Source organism: Electrona antarctica, assembly GCF_951216825.1.
Source record: "Electrona antarctica genome assembly, chromosome: 9".
Lineage (NCBI taxonomy): Eukaryota > Metazoa > Chordata > Actinopteri > Myctophiformes > Myctophidae > Electrona > Electrona antarctica.
This window is the reverse complement of record NC_136790.1, coordinates 22,795,170-22,811,191: the sequence shown is the minus strand read 5'-3', so window position 1 is coordinate 22,811,191 and position 16,022 is coordinate 22,795,170. Positions and strand designations below refer to the sequence as shown.

The 16,022-nt window shown below is 42.7% G+C and overlaps 2 protein-coding genes across 2 annotated transcripts in view; one reads left to right on the top strand and one right to left on the bottom strand.

Moving 5' to 3' along the window:
• Positions 1 to 541, top strand: part of LOC306928932 (rap1 GTPase-activating protein 1-like) — a 35,891-nt gene extending 35,350 nt beyond the window's left edge. Inside the window, exon 19 of the mRNA XM_079509245.1 lies at positions 309 to 541. Coding sequence (XP_079365371.1) covers positions 309 to 392 — 84 coding nt within the window. The 3' untranslated portion in view covers positions 393 to 541. The remainder of the gene's footprint in view (positions 1 to 308) is intronic.
• A 3,279-nt stretch (positions 542 to 3,820) lies between these two features.
• LOC306928931 (protein-arginine deiminase type-2-like) overlaps positions 3,821 to 16,022 on the bottom strand; it is a 14,558-nt gene continuing 2,356 nt past the window's right edge. The window contains exons 2-16 of the mRNA XM_079509244.1: positions 15,976 to 16,022; positions 15,064 to 15,139; positions 14,566 to 14,627; positions 14,332 to 14,449; positions 13,138 to 13,296; positions 12,600 to 12,787; positions 12,396 to 12,499; positions 11,646 to 11,757; positions 10,612 to 10,719; positions 10,251 to 10,402; positions 9,104 to 9,251; positions 8,854 to 8,947; positions 8,116 to 8,195; positions 7,629 to 7,781; positions 3,821 to 4,193 (exon numbers count right to left, since the gene is read on the bottom strand). The exon at positions 15,976 to 16,022 is cut by the window's right edge and continues 125 nt beyond it. Coding sequence (XP_079365370.1) covers positions 3,963 to 4,193; positions 7,629 to 7,781; positions 8,116 to 8,195; positions 8,854 to 8,947; positions 9,104 to 9,251; positions 10,251 to 10,402; positions 10,612 to 10,719; positions 11,646 to 11,757; positions 12,396 to 12,499; positions 12,600 to 12,787; positions 13,138 to 13,296; positions 14,332 to 14,449; positions 14,566 to 14,627; positions 15,064 to 15,139; positions 15,976 to 16,022 — 1,832 coding nt within the window. The 3' untranslated portion in view covers positions 3,821 to 3,962. The remainder of the gene's footprint in view (positions 4,194 to 7,628; positions 7,782 to 8,115; positions 8,196 to 8,853; positions 8,948 to 9,103; positions 9,252 to 10,250; positions 10,403 to 10,611; positions 10,720 to 11,645; positions 11,758 to 12,395; positions 12,500 to 12,599; positions 12,788 to 13,137; positions 13,297 to 14,331; positions 14,450 to 14,565; positions 14,628 to 15,063; positions 15,140 to 15,975) is intronic.

Here is a 16,022-nt window from a genome sequence, read left to right as displayed (position 1 = left end):
CATGGTTAGACAGACAATTGCCATGGTATAATGGAAGCCATTGTCTGTGTGTTAATAAAAAAAAAAGAAGAAAAAAAAGAAAGAAATCTTAAAGCCTAATGATGTTACTGGTAGGTGGGTTTCGGAACTGTCCACAGCCCTCCTATGAGACACAGACTGAGTAGATAAAAATGGTACCATTTTACCATGAGCATTAGTGAGGAACAATAATAATTTTGTAAAAATACAAATCATAAGACGATAAGTTGAAAATTGGTGAAGTCGTCCTTGACCTGTAAACCCTAATTCTCTTCCTCTCTCTCACCCAGCATTCCCATAAGAGGCACCCCTTGCAAGAGACGAGGCGAGGGCACGTGAATTCCACTACTGATGCAGAGGACGAGCAGAGTTAAGAGGCCTGGGGGTTTTTGACATTCACTTTATCCAGCGTGAACCTGCAGCCTCGTCTCGACAGCTGCCCCAGCTTCATGGACTTGTATGTACCTTCGAGCTCTCATTCTCAACCCACATGGAAGCCCTCTTGGAGTGTTCAGAGCATGGGGAAGGGGAAGGGGCGGCCAGCCTAGCACTCAGCTCCAGAGCAGTCCCACAACCACAACATCGCTTCCGACTGTTCTTCATTGGATGGCTTAGCAGAGTAAAAAAAACAACACACCCACTCATTCTTTAGCCCCCCCCACCCCCCCCCAGTCCCCCGTAACGTTCTGAAGCCCGTCTGGTTCAAGTGGATTCACGGCGTGAAAGCTTTCCTGTTTTGAAGGGCAGGATTGGATTGGGAGTTGAGTTTGATCTCCGCGCCGAAGGTGAATTGAAAAGGAATCGGGAGGCGTGGCGGCAACAATCGGCGGTGTTTGTTCAGCTTAGCGGAGGAGGTGTGGTCTGTCTGTCTGAGCAGACGAGTGGATAGTTGTGTGTCAGACAGTTGTTTTGTTGATTTCAGCCTCCACAAACCCCCACTGTGCTTTTGTAAGTTGGTTAGACTTTGATGTACCAGGTATGTGCGGTTAGTCAGTCCGTCGTGGCAAGCCGTTCTACTGATGATCTAATTCTTCTCCTGAGTGTGCTGGTGATGTTAATTAGACAGCTTTTTGTAGGTATTTCTTGGGTCTTGTCGTTTTATTAAGACAGTACTTTGAATAATTTTGTTCTTGTCAGTCATCATTATCTCCAGGAGAAAATAGAGTTCAGCAGAGAATGTCTACCGTTTTTAAAATGCAAATGTGTTTATTTGCGTCATGATACATCTTAATTGTCACTTTCACTCTCAGCATCAGTGTATTAACATTCAAGCTCCCGAATAATTTTCAGTGTAAGTAAATGTTGACAATTCCACTGACTTTCCCTGTAAGAGGCAGCGACAGGAAGTCTGAATCCAGAATGCGAGCTACTGTCCCCTCATCATTTTGTGTCCAAGTTGTTTATCATAAAACCATTTCAAAATACGTGTATGGGTGTGTATTCAAACAGTACTGTGCATGGTGTAAATCTGCTTGCTTCTGTACACTGGTGCCATGCTTGTCATAGAGGTGTTGTGTCCTTGTGTTTTTGTCTTTTTTTGGAGGGAAAACAAACAGAAAAGCTAAAAACCAACTGACTTCTCCAGATGCAGTGCACATTGATGTCATGGTTTATTTTTAAATGTGTAATATATGTATGTATGTTCCCTAAAGCACTACATTTTCAAAAATGAGACCTAGTTACTGACTTAAGAAAGAAAAAATAATAATGAATATGAATGACACTGTGACATGTCTTGAAGTTGCCTTTATAATGATTGTGTCAAGTGAGCTGCTTTGAGGTAAGGTCACGCAGTGGAATGGACTGCCAACTGGCTTGAATGTAAAACAAACCTAATGACAGATATGTATATATTTTCCTACATAATCTGCTTCAGTGAATTCTCCCACCCCCACTAAGAGTAGACTTTTAACCACTTAAACCCTCTAGACTTAATTGGCTTGAATAGCTTTTTTTGGGGTCTACACCAAATCTCTTTGCCGATCTACAAGCTCTCAACGCACCGCATTGCAACACGTGAGCTTGTAGATCTGCTCTTTTTGGCTAATGTTCCCTTTAGAATATGGATGCTGTGGTTCAAGTGGTTTAGTCTCATTGCCTGAGAAAAGGTACTTTTCAATATTACACGAGAGGCGCTGCCTGCAGGAACGCAGGCGTGCCAGTGCCATTAATGACGGTAAAGCACAACCTCAAGTGTAATATTGCGATTATACAACAGATGGTGGTTGCACACTGGACGCGTTTTTCGGAAAACTGATGGAGAAACGCAGCTAAAAATCCGAAAAACGCGTCCGGTGTGCAGGGACCTTTACCCTTAAACTCAACTCAATTTCATCATAGGATATTCGCTACAAAAAATTAAATCATAATTATTTTAATGACAGATGTATCCACTATGACTGAAAATGTCCCAAGAAAATCACTAGCCTAGCCAGTAGCCACCCTCTCTGGGAGAGCAGCGACTCAGCACAGATGATTTTGTTTGATTAGGCGGTCCATCATGCTCGTTTAAGCATGGCTATTTCAACCAATCAGATTGCTTCCTCGAAACAACCTGTTGTATAATTATTACCTCTCCTCTAATTTCAATGAAGAGAACGGTGATATGAGGCATTTTTTCAGAAATGTTTTATTCAGATAAATCTGTTTTTTACACACATAGTGGAATATTATGTTGACATTCAGCTCTTGTTTGATTTGAAAAGAAATTTACTTTTAGTCCCTGATGAAATTAAAACACTAATGGCAGACATTTTTCATATTTACAAAGAAAAACACCCATACAGATCGAAAAGGTTGAGTTAAAACATGTTTTATGTTTGTATTCCAGACATTCTAATTCAATGTCGAGATCAAATGTTTTGTTAGCTTCACACCACCCCCACAGATCTTTGACATTTTTTGAGTAGGTGGATTTCGCCCTCTAGTGGTTGAACGGAATATTACTGTGTGGTACCTGTCAGCTCACTGTACTTGTGCTTGTACTGTCATGTCCAATTCAGTACACAGATTCGGAGCCAGTTTGCTATGTGCTTGATTCTGATGATTGTATTATTATTTTTTGCAGTCAGCTTAAGCCCTTGTTCAAAGTCTTGTTTGTAAATATAGCTTTTCACCCTTTTGTAAATAAAGCAAAAAAAATAATGTGCCATAAAGATGAAGGTACAACACACATGTCCTATGATCATTTCTCAAACATGATGTCATGGCATTGGTGATACGTTGTGGTCTGTTCCAAAATCATGGTTTGAAAAGAAAAACAATCAGTACAGTACACCTACTCTGACAGCTATTTTTGGAATTCCAGCTGGGGCCACTGTACCTACAGTACTGCTATGCAAAAGATAATAGCCTCTTTATAAAGTGCCATGATGAAGGTACAACACACATGTCCTATGATCATTCAAACATGTCATGGCATTGGTGATACGTTGTGGTCTGTTCCAAAATCATGGTTTGAAAAGAAAAAAGAATCTACAGTACACCTACTCGGACAGCTATTTTTGGAATTCCAGCTGAGGCCACTGTACCTACAGTACTGCTATACAAAATATAATAGCCTCTGTCAGTTAGACCTCTCATACTGCTCAAGTGGAAACATGCCTCTCCTCTGTCACATGCTACAGGATTAAGGAGATCCTGGATTTGTAAAACTGGAGAAAATTAGGTTCTCGCTGAAATGCTACTTAACCAAATTTGAAAATACATGGATATTGTCTGGACCATTCGGACACTTGAACATCCTCCCCTCATTCATTTGATTTTCCTCTTTATTTGTATACAATACATGTATATAAAAAAAACATAGGATTACACAAATACAGTAGACGTCCTTCACTTGAAACAAAAGCTTGTGCATAATTAAGGCATTAAGATAAATTTCCAAACAAACAATCTTGACCTTTAGTTTTTAAAGTACCCTCCTACAAGACCCCACACCCAGGTTATTCCAGGTTCCACCATTTGAAGTCAAAGGGCTCCCTGAGGACATTGGAGCCACAGTGCACCTCGCCCATCAGTTGGTGGTAGGAGGCGAAGTCGTCGATGAACGTACAGGTGAGGCCCAGGCCTTCCATCAGTGAGCACATCTCTGCCTCCAGGACACAGCGTCCATTCACCTGGGGCCCAAATGGCTTAGGGACGCCCAGGCTTTTCCCCAACACAATCATGTTCACCTGGAAATGGAGAGAGATATCATTGTTGAGCAGAAACCGTGTGTGTGTGTATATATATATATATATATATATATATAGCACCACTGTCCGACATTGTCTCTGACAGGAGAAGCACAATGGCTGGGCACGTACTCCGACTGCCAAGAGAGAGACCGGCAAGTGTGGCAATGGACTGGATGCCAGAAGGTGGAAAGAGGAAGCGAGGGAGGCCAAAGAAGACACAGAAGGAAGACCTACTGTATTGTAAGAGAGATGAATGTCAGCTGGCACGGCGCAAGAAGGGTTGCCAGGGACCGGAGAAAATGGAGGGGAATCATCGCCCAATGTTCCAATTGTGTCCTATGTTTACATAGAAATGCTGTCTATACTGTACTGTTTTTTCCAAATAAATATTATAAAAAAAAGAATCTTAAGTCTAAAGACTGATGAGACAATGTATAATTGCTTAGTTGCACCTGCAGCAGGAAACTATAGCTATGCTCAAAGCTGCTCATTAGTTCATTGCTCAGGGTTGGACTGGAAAAACCCATCATGGCAGCCTCATAAAACAAGGATCCGTTCGCCTCAGCCATTCACTTCTCCTTCTGGACTAGCTGACCTAGCTGGACTCTCTGTCTGTGTGCCTGCTGGTGACTGTGGAGTCCAAGGTGTGAGTGGAAGAGCCGGCGGCAGTCTGGGCACGGAAGTGTTGGAGGTGGGCGGGGCAGCATAAGACGTTGATGTCTTTGCTGGCCCTTCTTCTCTGCTGCTTGTGCTCGGTCGGTCTCAAGTCTCTGAGCACCAATGGCAATTGTGCCACGCCAGGCTGAGCGGTCCACTGCCAGGGCCTCCCAGCTGTCCACAGGGATCCTGGTCTTTTTGAGTAGCTATTTAAACTGGTCTTTCAGTCGTCTCTTGGGTCCCCCTAGCAGCCTAGAACCATGGGCCAGTTCACCAAACAGACTGTTTAGGGAGGGATGAGTCTTCCTTTCGATACAAGTGAACGAGGAAGCGCAGCTGGTTCTTGGCGATGATCGCTTCCATGCTTGGGAGGCCGGCACAGGTTAGAACATCATTGTTGGTGATGCGTTCTTCCCAGCCAATTCCCATGATTGCCCGCAGCTTTTGCTGGTGAAACCTCTCCAGGGTCCTGATGTTTTTCCGATAGAGGGTCCAGCTCTCTGACCCGTAGAGAAGGGTTGGAATCACAACAGCTCTGTAGACACCAATCTTGGTTTGTGCAGACAAGCCATGTTGTGAAAAGAGACGGTGGTAGAGCTTGCCATAGGCTTGATGGGCAGAGCGAGTCCTGTTATTGATATCCTCGCTAGGGTCGTTGATCATAGACCCGAGGTAGCAAAATCTGGGAACCTGCTCTACCGAGTTGCCATGGATGGATAAGGCTGGAGAGGATGCGCGGGGTGGGATTGCGCCAGGATTTTTGTCTTCCCAACATTGACTTCCAGTCCTGCACTCTCATATGCCTCCACAAAAGCATCAGTAGTCTCCTGTAGTTCATGATGGTGAAACAGAAGCACTGTGGCTGACAGAGACCCTTATTTCGACGTGCAGACTAGTTCGACAAAGTGTTGGGGGCAGCCGAACTTCTCAAGCACTCACCAGAGGACAGCACGGGGAACGGAATCAAAGGCCTTATACAGGTCAAAGAAAATCATCGTCATGGGTTGCTGTTGTTCCCTAGCTTTTTCGAGCAGCTGGCGAGCACAGAAGGTAATTTCTGTGGTTCCACGGCCTGGTCGAAAACCATACTGACTCTGGGAGAACTGATTCACTGAGGTCAAGGAGGCGCTTATGGAGGATTCTGGCAAAAATCTTCCCAGTGATGGAGAGCAGGGAGATGCCACGGTAATTTCCACAGGCAGATCGGTCGCCCTTCTTGAAAACAAAATCTTCTTGAAAACGAAATCTGTCTGGAATGTACAGTGGCTCTCATATTTAAATATAAAATAGACAAATAGAACAAAAAAGCAGCAAATTAGTCAAATCAATACTAACTAAAGGGCCCCTGGTCTATGGGACCACAAACCATAAAGTATTGTACTGCACAGGCATAAGTAATTCTTAGATTTTGACACTACTTCCTTTTTTCACTATGGGAGGAAACTGGTGACAAAAAGATAAGAGAGAAGTATGACTGTTGCAGAAGACGCACATCCCAAACCTACTAGGCTGGGTTCTGTGAAGAAGGTTAATCAATTGTAATCAAATAAAAGACAATCTGCACACCAACAGACTACCATTTGCAGCATTGTTTAGGCAACGTTAATGTCTTACTCAGACCTTAAGTTTGTAGGTCTGAGGAAGAGCCTGTTGGCTCGAAATGTTACCAAAAATAAAGCAGTAATTTGTCTCTTTTGCACCAATGAAATCTTAGAGCTTATTTTATGCCCTGTTTTACTACGGTGTACTGCAGCGGGGAAAAAGCCAATGTGGGATGCGTTGTGAGCTTGTAGATGGGCTACATTGTGTGGGATGCGTTGTGAGCTTGTAGATGGGCTACATTGTGTGGGATGCGTTGGGAGCTTGTAGATGGGCTACATTGTGTGGGATGCGTTGTGAGCTTGTAGATGGGCTACATTGTGTGGGATGCGTTGTGAGCTTGTAGATGGGCTACATTGTGTGGGATGCGTTGTGAGCTTGTAGATGGGCTACATTGTGTGGGATGCGTTGGGAGCTTGTAGATGGGCTACATTGTGTGGGATGCGTTGTGAGCTTGTAGATGGGCTACATTGTGTGGGATGCGTTGGGAGCTTGTAGATGGGCTACATTGTGTGGGATGCGTTGGGAGCTTGTAGATGGGCTACATTGTGTGGGATGCGTTGTGAGCTTGTAGATGGGCTACATTGTGTGGGATGCGTTGTGAGCTTGTAGATGGGCTACATTGTGTGGGATGCGTTGTGAGCTTGTAGATGGGCTACATTGTGTGGGATGCGTTGGGAGCTTGTAGATGGGCTACATTGTGTGGGATGCGTTGTGAGCTTGTAGATGGGCTACATTGTGTGGGATGCGTTGTGAGCTTGTAGATGGGCTACATTGTGTGGGATGCGTTGTGAGCTTGTAGATGGGCTACATTGTGTGGGATGCGTTGTGAGCTTGTAGATGGGCTACATTGTGTGGGATGCGTTGGGAGCTTGTAGATGGGCTACATTGTGTGGGATGCGTTGGGAGCTTGTAGATGGGCTACATTGTGTGGGATGCGTTGTGAGCTTGTAGATGGGCTACATTGTGTGGGATGCGTTGTGAGCTTGTAGATGGGCTACATTGTGTGGGATGAGTTGTGAGCTTGTAGATGGGCTACATTGTGTGGGATGAGTTGTGAGCTTGTAGATGGGCTACATTGTGTGGGATGCGTTGTGAGCTTGTAGATGGGCTACATTGTGTGGGACAGTCGTTCTAAATCAGTCATGGAACATAATGAGGTGTGCTTGCTCAGACCATATCTGGGTAGTAGGCCAAGGCTCTTTTCTCCTTTAACTTTTCTCCGTCTTTCCCGGTAACCAGCTTGAACAGGATGGGCACATCAATGATGTCCTCATCGTCCAGACCCAGCTCTCTCTTCAGGAGGTCCCTGTTCCAATCTATACAGCTCTGTGTGGGGGAGAAGGGGGGGGGGGGGGGGGGGGGGGACATAGAACAATTGTGTATGATTATGAGCAAGTTCTAAAATGTCCAATTGTGTATGATTATGAGCAAGTTCTAAAATGTCCAATTGTGTATGATTATGAGCAAGTTCTAAAATGTCCAATTGTGTATGATTATGAGCAAGTTCTAAAATGTCCAAATATGTGGACCTTTTTTTAAATGCAAACTTCCAAATGCATTTACTTCTCGTTTGTTCAACTTTAATTGAATCCTGATTATGTGCTGCTAACCAAATCACTTTGGTAAACAAGTGAGTCAAGCTTAAATGTTTCCCACTCACCTGCACATAGATATTTTCGTCTTGGAGTGACTCATTATTGAGGATCTTGTCTACTGTGATCGGTTCCGCTGACTCCATACCTTTTTGAAAAGGAGACATTCAACAGATTGAGTGACATGTGCGCGAGTGTGTCACCTGCTGTCATTTTCACTCACCCTGAACACATTATTGCTTTGGAAATTAAAGTGAACCACTTAAACTTTAGCATCCCTATACTGGGCACAGCATAGGCGGGCAAAACAGGCGATCATTTGCCGACATTCCAACAAGGAGCTTATACCGTAGATCAATTTGTAGCAAAGAGATTCATTGAAGAGGGAAAAGGGAGGAGACCAATTATAGACCCTTGGGGGACCCCGGTTAATGTAGACATGATACAAGACTAAATAATACACATAAAATAGTAAAAAGGTAAACGTTTATTTAATCCCATGGATGAAATTCAGGTGATGGCTGCTCAGGTGGTCATGAGTGGTTTCTTGGGGGGGGAGCTTTTAGGGTTTAAGACTATAAGGGCTCCATTTGCGTCACTGCTAAACCCCTTATCCCTAAACTTTTGCCTTTTACTATTTTGAAAAACTGAAATAGTTAAAATAGCCAATAGACAAGCTCACAACATGTTGATGTATATCGGCTAGTTGAACTATTCAAAAATGACCGGTGACCTTCGATTACCAGGAGGCCTCTCTAGATAAACCATAATAAAATGCATTACAAAACAAACTCAGCAAGGCTCACCCTCAAACATTTTGGCTTGTCCATGCCCATCATTCTGTAAGCCTTTGAATAGTTTGTAGCCTGCATCTGGACTTGCCAGTAACAGCCGGAAGCCCTGCACAGGGACACAAGACACAACATTAACTCTGGTGTCTTCATGAGCCAGCTTCAAAGGGAATAAAGTGAAGCAAACAGCTAAGGCTCTCTTTATCTCTAGTCTTGTTTACTCAGTAGCACTTATGATTGCGTTTGTTTGAGAAGGAATATTTACTTTTCTGTCAGGCGCCGGCACAAAAGTCATAAATTCGTCCACATGGCCGACTGCGAGCCAATCAGAGAACAGCGCGATGGGATCCTGCACCTTCTGTGCCCAGAGGAAGTCTTGAACCACTTGAGCCATGTTGCGGCCTTGAACTGCCCTTTAATAAAAACCATAGCATTTCACTTGATTGTGCACGCTCAGTCAATGTATTCACTGTGCATAATAATACTCAATATCAAATGTATCTTAACCCATTTTGACCTTGGAACGATTCTATAAATGGTTTTCTGAAAAAGCTATGTTTCTATGTCAGTCGTTCTTCGATTTTTTTAAAATAGCAGACCTACAATACAAGCTCGTAGATCTGCTATTTTTCAATAGCTAAAGCATAACACCAAAAGGGGTTCCCACCCAAAATGGGTTAAAGATGGAGTGCTGTGATTTTTTCCACCCTAAAACATGATCAGGTATTATATGAGGAGTATTTTTTTCCACAAAAAAAAAGTATTTGTTAAAATGTCGTTTTTATGCGGACACGCCCACCAGTTCATTAAGTACGCCTGGTGGGTGGTGAAAGGAGATCCACCTGAACTGAAGTCGCACCCACAGCTGTTGTATGATAAAGGGGGAGGGGGTGATATTTTTATGTCACTATGGGCCTAAGCACACTTTAGATTCCATGCGCGGACAGAAGAAGCTGTATTTTACGTCATTTCCGGGTTTTTAGACAGCTGGTGGATGGAAAAGAAGCTCCACCCAGAGAGCGTTTCCGGAAATCTGTCCGTCGCGGCAGTCTATAAGCAAATATAGGGGTTTAACCCATTTTGGGCGGGAACCCCTTTTGGTGATATAGATACCAAATAGAGTATATAGATATTGAAAAATAGCAGATCTACAAGCTCATAGCGCGCCACCGAGTGGCGCGCTACGAGCTTGTAGGTCTGCTATTTTTGAAAAATCGAACAACGACTGACATAGAAACCGACATTTTTAGAATCTGATCTCAGGTCAAAATGGGTTAAGTGTTTAAGCGGTTAATTAACGAGGTAAATTTAAGCGGTTAATTAACGAGGTAAATATAATTAGTATAAACATGTTATTTATTTGTATTATACAAATGAATGAGTCGGTGCCATACAGTATGTTAGACACTCACGTGGGGAACGCCACTCCAATGAGGACTCTGCCCAGAGGGTAGTTCTTCCCATTCACCACCACAGGAGGACTAACCTCCAGGTTACCAAAGGAATCCAGGCTGCCTACCTCACCGTCCTCAGGCATCCGCGTCACATAGCCAAAATCTGGGCCCTGAGAAGACATCCAATGAAACTATTGTTTAAGACAGAAGCCTTATTCATACTTCGTACTGACAGTAGCACGTCCACAAGCCCACAAATGAGCCTGTAGATCTGCTATATTCACACCGTTGCACTGCAGTAAGACCGGGTTCAAATTAAGCAGAGGCCACACAGACATTGCTGATTTTGTCTCCATGCATTTGCATGGCTGCTTCTCACCAGTAGGACATCGTATGGAAAGTCCTTAAGGCCACGGTCTCGAGGGGAATCCAGAACAACAGGAAACCGTTGGTGAGGAGAGTCGATGTAGCCAAACTCCAACTCATCCTGGATTTGGGAAGAGTCCAACCAGATGACATGAGCTCATAAGATAAGGCATTGGATGACATCATTTGTACTGAATTATCACTGCCATCTGATAAATCATGGGATACCAACTTCAATGATGTGTATCAAACAGCCAAGAAACATTGTTACCACCCTCGAGCTAGAAGCCTTGTTTTTGAATAGTCAAGATATCCATTCATAGATTCCATAATATATCTTTTTCAACATCCTCAATTGTCCTATTGCTATCTTTGCAACCACCACTTGTTGGAAAATGTTACTTTACCCTCTATTGCAGGGGTCCGGTCAACTGATTGTGAACGAGGGACCACCACCCTGACTTAGAACCAACCTGGGGACCACTGTTGTGTTGGGATATGGGCTAAGATTTGTGCTTTTGTAACACTTGCTATGCATCCCATGTGTATACATAATACATCCTGTGTATCCGTTTCTCAACCAATGGTCCATTGACTATATGTCCTAGTATTAATGACTCAACCAAACAATCCGGTGCACTTCCCCTCTTGAGATTCTAACTGTTGAATTCAAGTTTCTCCAAGTCATTCAGTTCACTGTTGATCATCTAAGACATTTTTTTTAAATCAACAAATCCTACATTACTAAATGCATGGTCAGGGACCACATGCAATACTTCCACAGACCACCAGTGGTCACCTGTTGAAAACCCCTGCTCTATTTAATTGGATAACTCAAACCATAAATATACAAGATTTAAGACACTGTACACTGCCTTGTTGTAATTGATTATGTATCATGATTCACTGTTGTTTTTATATTGTTAAGCACTTAAAAAGGTGCCATATAAATAAAGTTTATTAATATTATTGGAAATGTGGCAGCAACAAATGGCAGCTAATAATGTAGCTGTGTAGTGTGTAGTGTAGCTGTTCGTGTTTTTTTACCTGCATCCAGCGATCTCCCCTGTTCATGTACTCATAGCACACTTTGAGCTTCAAGTTGTTGCTCTGGACCAGCTTGGTCATTTCTTTGAGGAACTGGTTGTTATCTTTCGTGCTGTCAATGTTACCACACCAAAACAAAAACAAGGTCATTACAAGTTGCAACTTCAACTGTTAACTAGTGCCTCTGCTTCTGTTTGCAGATGACACCATCAGTGTTATGTATTGTACTCCCTAAATGTCTCACAATGTAACAGTAGTACACAGTAAAATCGCCAGCATTAGTTTATCTCTACAAAAAAAAAAGTGTAATATGTGACCAGATTTGACTGAGAGCCTGCGCAAAGCAAAAGCAAAGTTCTTTGTTTACCCATGGTGAATGGAAGCTCGAGATGCTTGTTTACAGCCAGACCCTGCTCATAGAACATTTCATGGTAGGGGTTCAATGCAAACTCCAGAGGAGAAAACTTTTTTTTTTTTTATCCAAAATGAGTTAATAGCACAGGCAGACTCTTCACATACTAACTAGAGCATGTCTGAAATAAGTGTCAGAGCTGAAATCGACATGTAAATATGAAATAAATGCTTAAACATGTAGCTAGGTGTAATGTTTTAAGACATTACTCTATAAGCCATATCTCCAAAACTGGTGGGTCAAACTGAACAACCACAATGACAATGGCAGTCCCTCAGTTAAATTTAGTCACATATGGTACGGAACCCTTTTAGCATCATCATCCTCATGGTTATCACCTGCAGACAAACACCGCTATGGGTCGGAGGGTGTTTGGGGTCATGATCCAGGGTGCGATACGGAACACCACCGTATCTGTGAAGATGGGCGTCTTTGGATAACCCTGTCAAAACAATGGGGGGGGGGGGGTTATTGATTTTTGGGGGAGAGAATGAATAAAACAGAAGACATAAGAAATAGTGGATTCCATTAATGTTGCCTACCGGAACAATGGGCTCCAGCAGACTGAGGTGGATTGTAATGAGGCCGTCAAAGTCTTTGTCTGGGAACCTGAGGCCTTCCACATAGAAGTTCATCTCAGCGGCGCCACCAAGGTAAGGCACTTCCTTAGACAAGTCTTTACTGCTCAGCACTAGAGGGTAGTCCTGGATGAATGCACTAAACGAGTACTCTGTGGAAGAGACAAGTAGACCCACTAGTAGCAGAAGAGTTCAAGACCTTAATAAACATGCACTCAAACGTTTTATTTTCAAGGACGCCATATGGGTCCCTGCGATGTGACACTTTGTGTCACATCGCACCACGTTGTGATCACGTCTATTTTCAAATAGCCGATGGTTAGATTGCTTTTTCTTGTATTGTGCTTATAATTTATACCTTTCTAGTTTGTCTCACTTTATACATTTGATTCATCTTCATGTGAAAACATAAAAATTCAATAAAAAGTTATTAAAAAAAAGAAAAGAAAAGTGTTTTTTATAAATAATGTGTAAATGACAGGAGCACTTATATTCTACTCACTGATGGTATTGTGTACACCGTCAGTGTTAATGGACTTGTCCCTGAAGACTCTGGCGCTTTCTGCGTCTCCCTTGGAAATGTGCATGGTTAGCGCGTAGCCCTCTGGGAGCTTAGCCGGTCCCCTGGTGCGCACTTTCATCCGGGACATATCCTTCAGATCTGAACAAAAACAACATTTTTAGTTTTATAGAGGCAATGCCACTGTCATAATTCCTCCTACAGAATGAACGAGTCAGTGAATCAACGCTATGAGTCGGGCCCCGCCAGGCTAGCAATTTGTGCGAGCTTGTACTGAAAATAATTCAATCACTATTTACACCTGTAAACCTGTGATGACATTACATTTAAAATAGAAGTTGACAATTCCTTTTACAACTTCAGGCTGCTCAGATGCTTCTATTGAGACCTCGGTGGGAGCAGTGTGGAAAATAGGCGACCCAGGGACGGATCAACCCCCACGAGGCCCCTGGCCTGGTAATTTTGTTTGGGCCCCCATAGCGCGCGTGCCTGTGGAGATTGTGTTCATCATCTTTTTGACCTAAAATTACAAAATCGATGGCTAATGAAGGTCCGAAGGGCCTCAAACCCAGTACCAAGTGGTTCACCTTATTTGGAATTCTTTCTATCCCATCACACTCTGACCATCTGGTCTTTGTCCTATAGTAAACTGTTCACATTAATGGAACAAGGGTTACATTCAGAAAGGATCCGTTTACTCGTTTGTAATCATCTGTCTTATGCCATTACCAACAACAAAATGCTTTGTTGTTTTTGGTCATCTGGCCCTTCATCAGGCCGGATGTCCAAAAAGAAAACAAGTAAACGAATCCTTTCTGATTGTGACCCTTTTTTTATTTCCCCTTCTTTGGAATATATTTGGGGGAGGTAGCCTAGACATTGGAGAAGCAGGTTTTTATTTTCAAACACAAGTTTCACTTTTAACTTCTTAAACTATTCAAGTTTGTAAATTGATTTGTACTGTTGCTCTGGAGCTACTCCGACCAGTGTTCTAGTTGTTGATTAATGCATGTTAAATTGATTGGTGACAAATGGTAAATGGTTGTGTCTAACATACTGCCAGGTACTGACTGGCTCATCTTTCCAGCTCCACTCCAGAAACTATCACCACCTGACTGCGCTTTACACCAGTTTGCCTGCTTCCCCAAAATAGAGGCCCTAGTCATTATTATTTACCTGACACTTTGGAGATTTGGTCCTGCTCAGTGTCTGGTTTCTTCCACCAGGTACGCTCTGAGTCACAGTTGACCAATAGAATGGCCCCATGCCCATTGGGACCCCAAGCCCAGGACCCCTAGAGAAAAAGACAACAAACACTTGATAAGAGAACAGTCACAGCTCAAGGCTTTTGAACACTTTGTCCACCAAGTTGATCCGATTTGCAAATCGCAAATGGAAAACTTAGCTCACCTTCTTGGGGTTGTTCTTCTCCACTTGGCCGTCTCTGTCAGCGTCCACATCCAGAGAGATCTCTGTACAGGGGATTCCAAAATCATTATAATTCATACTAAGAGTATGACTTGGGGTCATTTGGAATTTGGCATAAGTGCTTTATAATTTAACATAGTCTCAATCAGAGATCATTATTTACACAATAATACAGTGATTAATCCATGACCATGGACTAAATAACTACGGTAACAGAGTCAAGATTCTCTGCCTCAGTATTTATTAATGATACATGACTGACCGGTGCTTTTACATTTGGGATTCTCATAATTACCAAGTATAAGAGCTTATCTAGGATATTGTAAGCAAATATATATGAGGCAGCCACTTCATGAAATACATTCTTGAGTCTAGTGGCATATTGGAATGCATTTGAACACATCCACTATTGTATTCATACTACTGGTATGCAATCTGTTAAAACATTTTGCAAGGGTGTTTTATCAGGCTCTTACATACCGACAGCCGTGATATGCAGTACTGCTTTTTTCAAGTCTCCTTTTTTCAAGTCTGCCCCATAGTACTGGACTGATAGCTTTAAAAAAAATAAAAAGATATATAGATGAATAAAACTTACAAATTCATAGAATATGACAATACCATTATGTAAGAATTATGATTGTACAAATGCTAATGTTGACGTCAAGACGAGTATTCAAACTATGCTCCGTTTATGATATATCTAATTCAAGTTGCCTAAACACTAAACAGGGAGAGCACATCAAAGGCAGCGATATAACGGAACATGTGAATGTTTGAGGGTGGCCATCTAACATGACGCATGTTTTTCGTACAAGCAGTTTCTCTAAGCATCTCTGAGTACACACTAATCCTACGAGAAGGAAGTTAGCACATAAAGGAAGGCATCACTGCAGTGGCACTGCAACCGTACCACTGAGTGAATGGGAGAGCGGTGTGTGAACACTGGGAGTACCCTGGTTGGTTTCATATGGACATGATCGGGAGACCGCCAGAGTCTCAAAACGCACCTCTTCAGACTACATTTTAGCCCATAGCACTTGCAGTAGCCTCGACAATGCAAAGGCTAAACTTACAGTATGTAATTTAGATAGCACTCATGTATGCTCAAACTGTACAGATATTCTACTGTTAGACAGATGTTAGTTTCTTAGCTGGCTTATGCTTCTTGATGACTATTTCTATGTATTACCATGAGCTGTTCGCTTACTGTAAATCGCTCTGGATTAAGACCGTCTGCTAAATGCCTAAATTGTAAATTGAGATACTGGCACTCATTAGAATGCCTCACTCAGCCAAGGAAATCATGAGGTAAGAACTAATTGTGGTACAATTGTTCTTAAGCGTTTGAGAACGATTTGCATATGATATAATAAGTGTCATGCATCTCACCTTGCTCTCATTTTCAAACTGACTGGCTTCATTCAAGGTGATGAGAA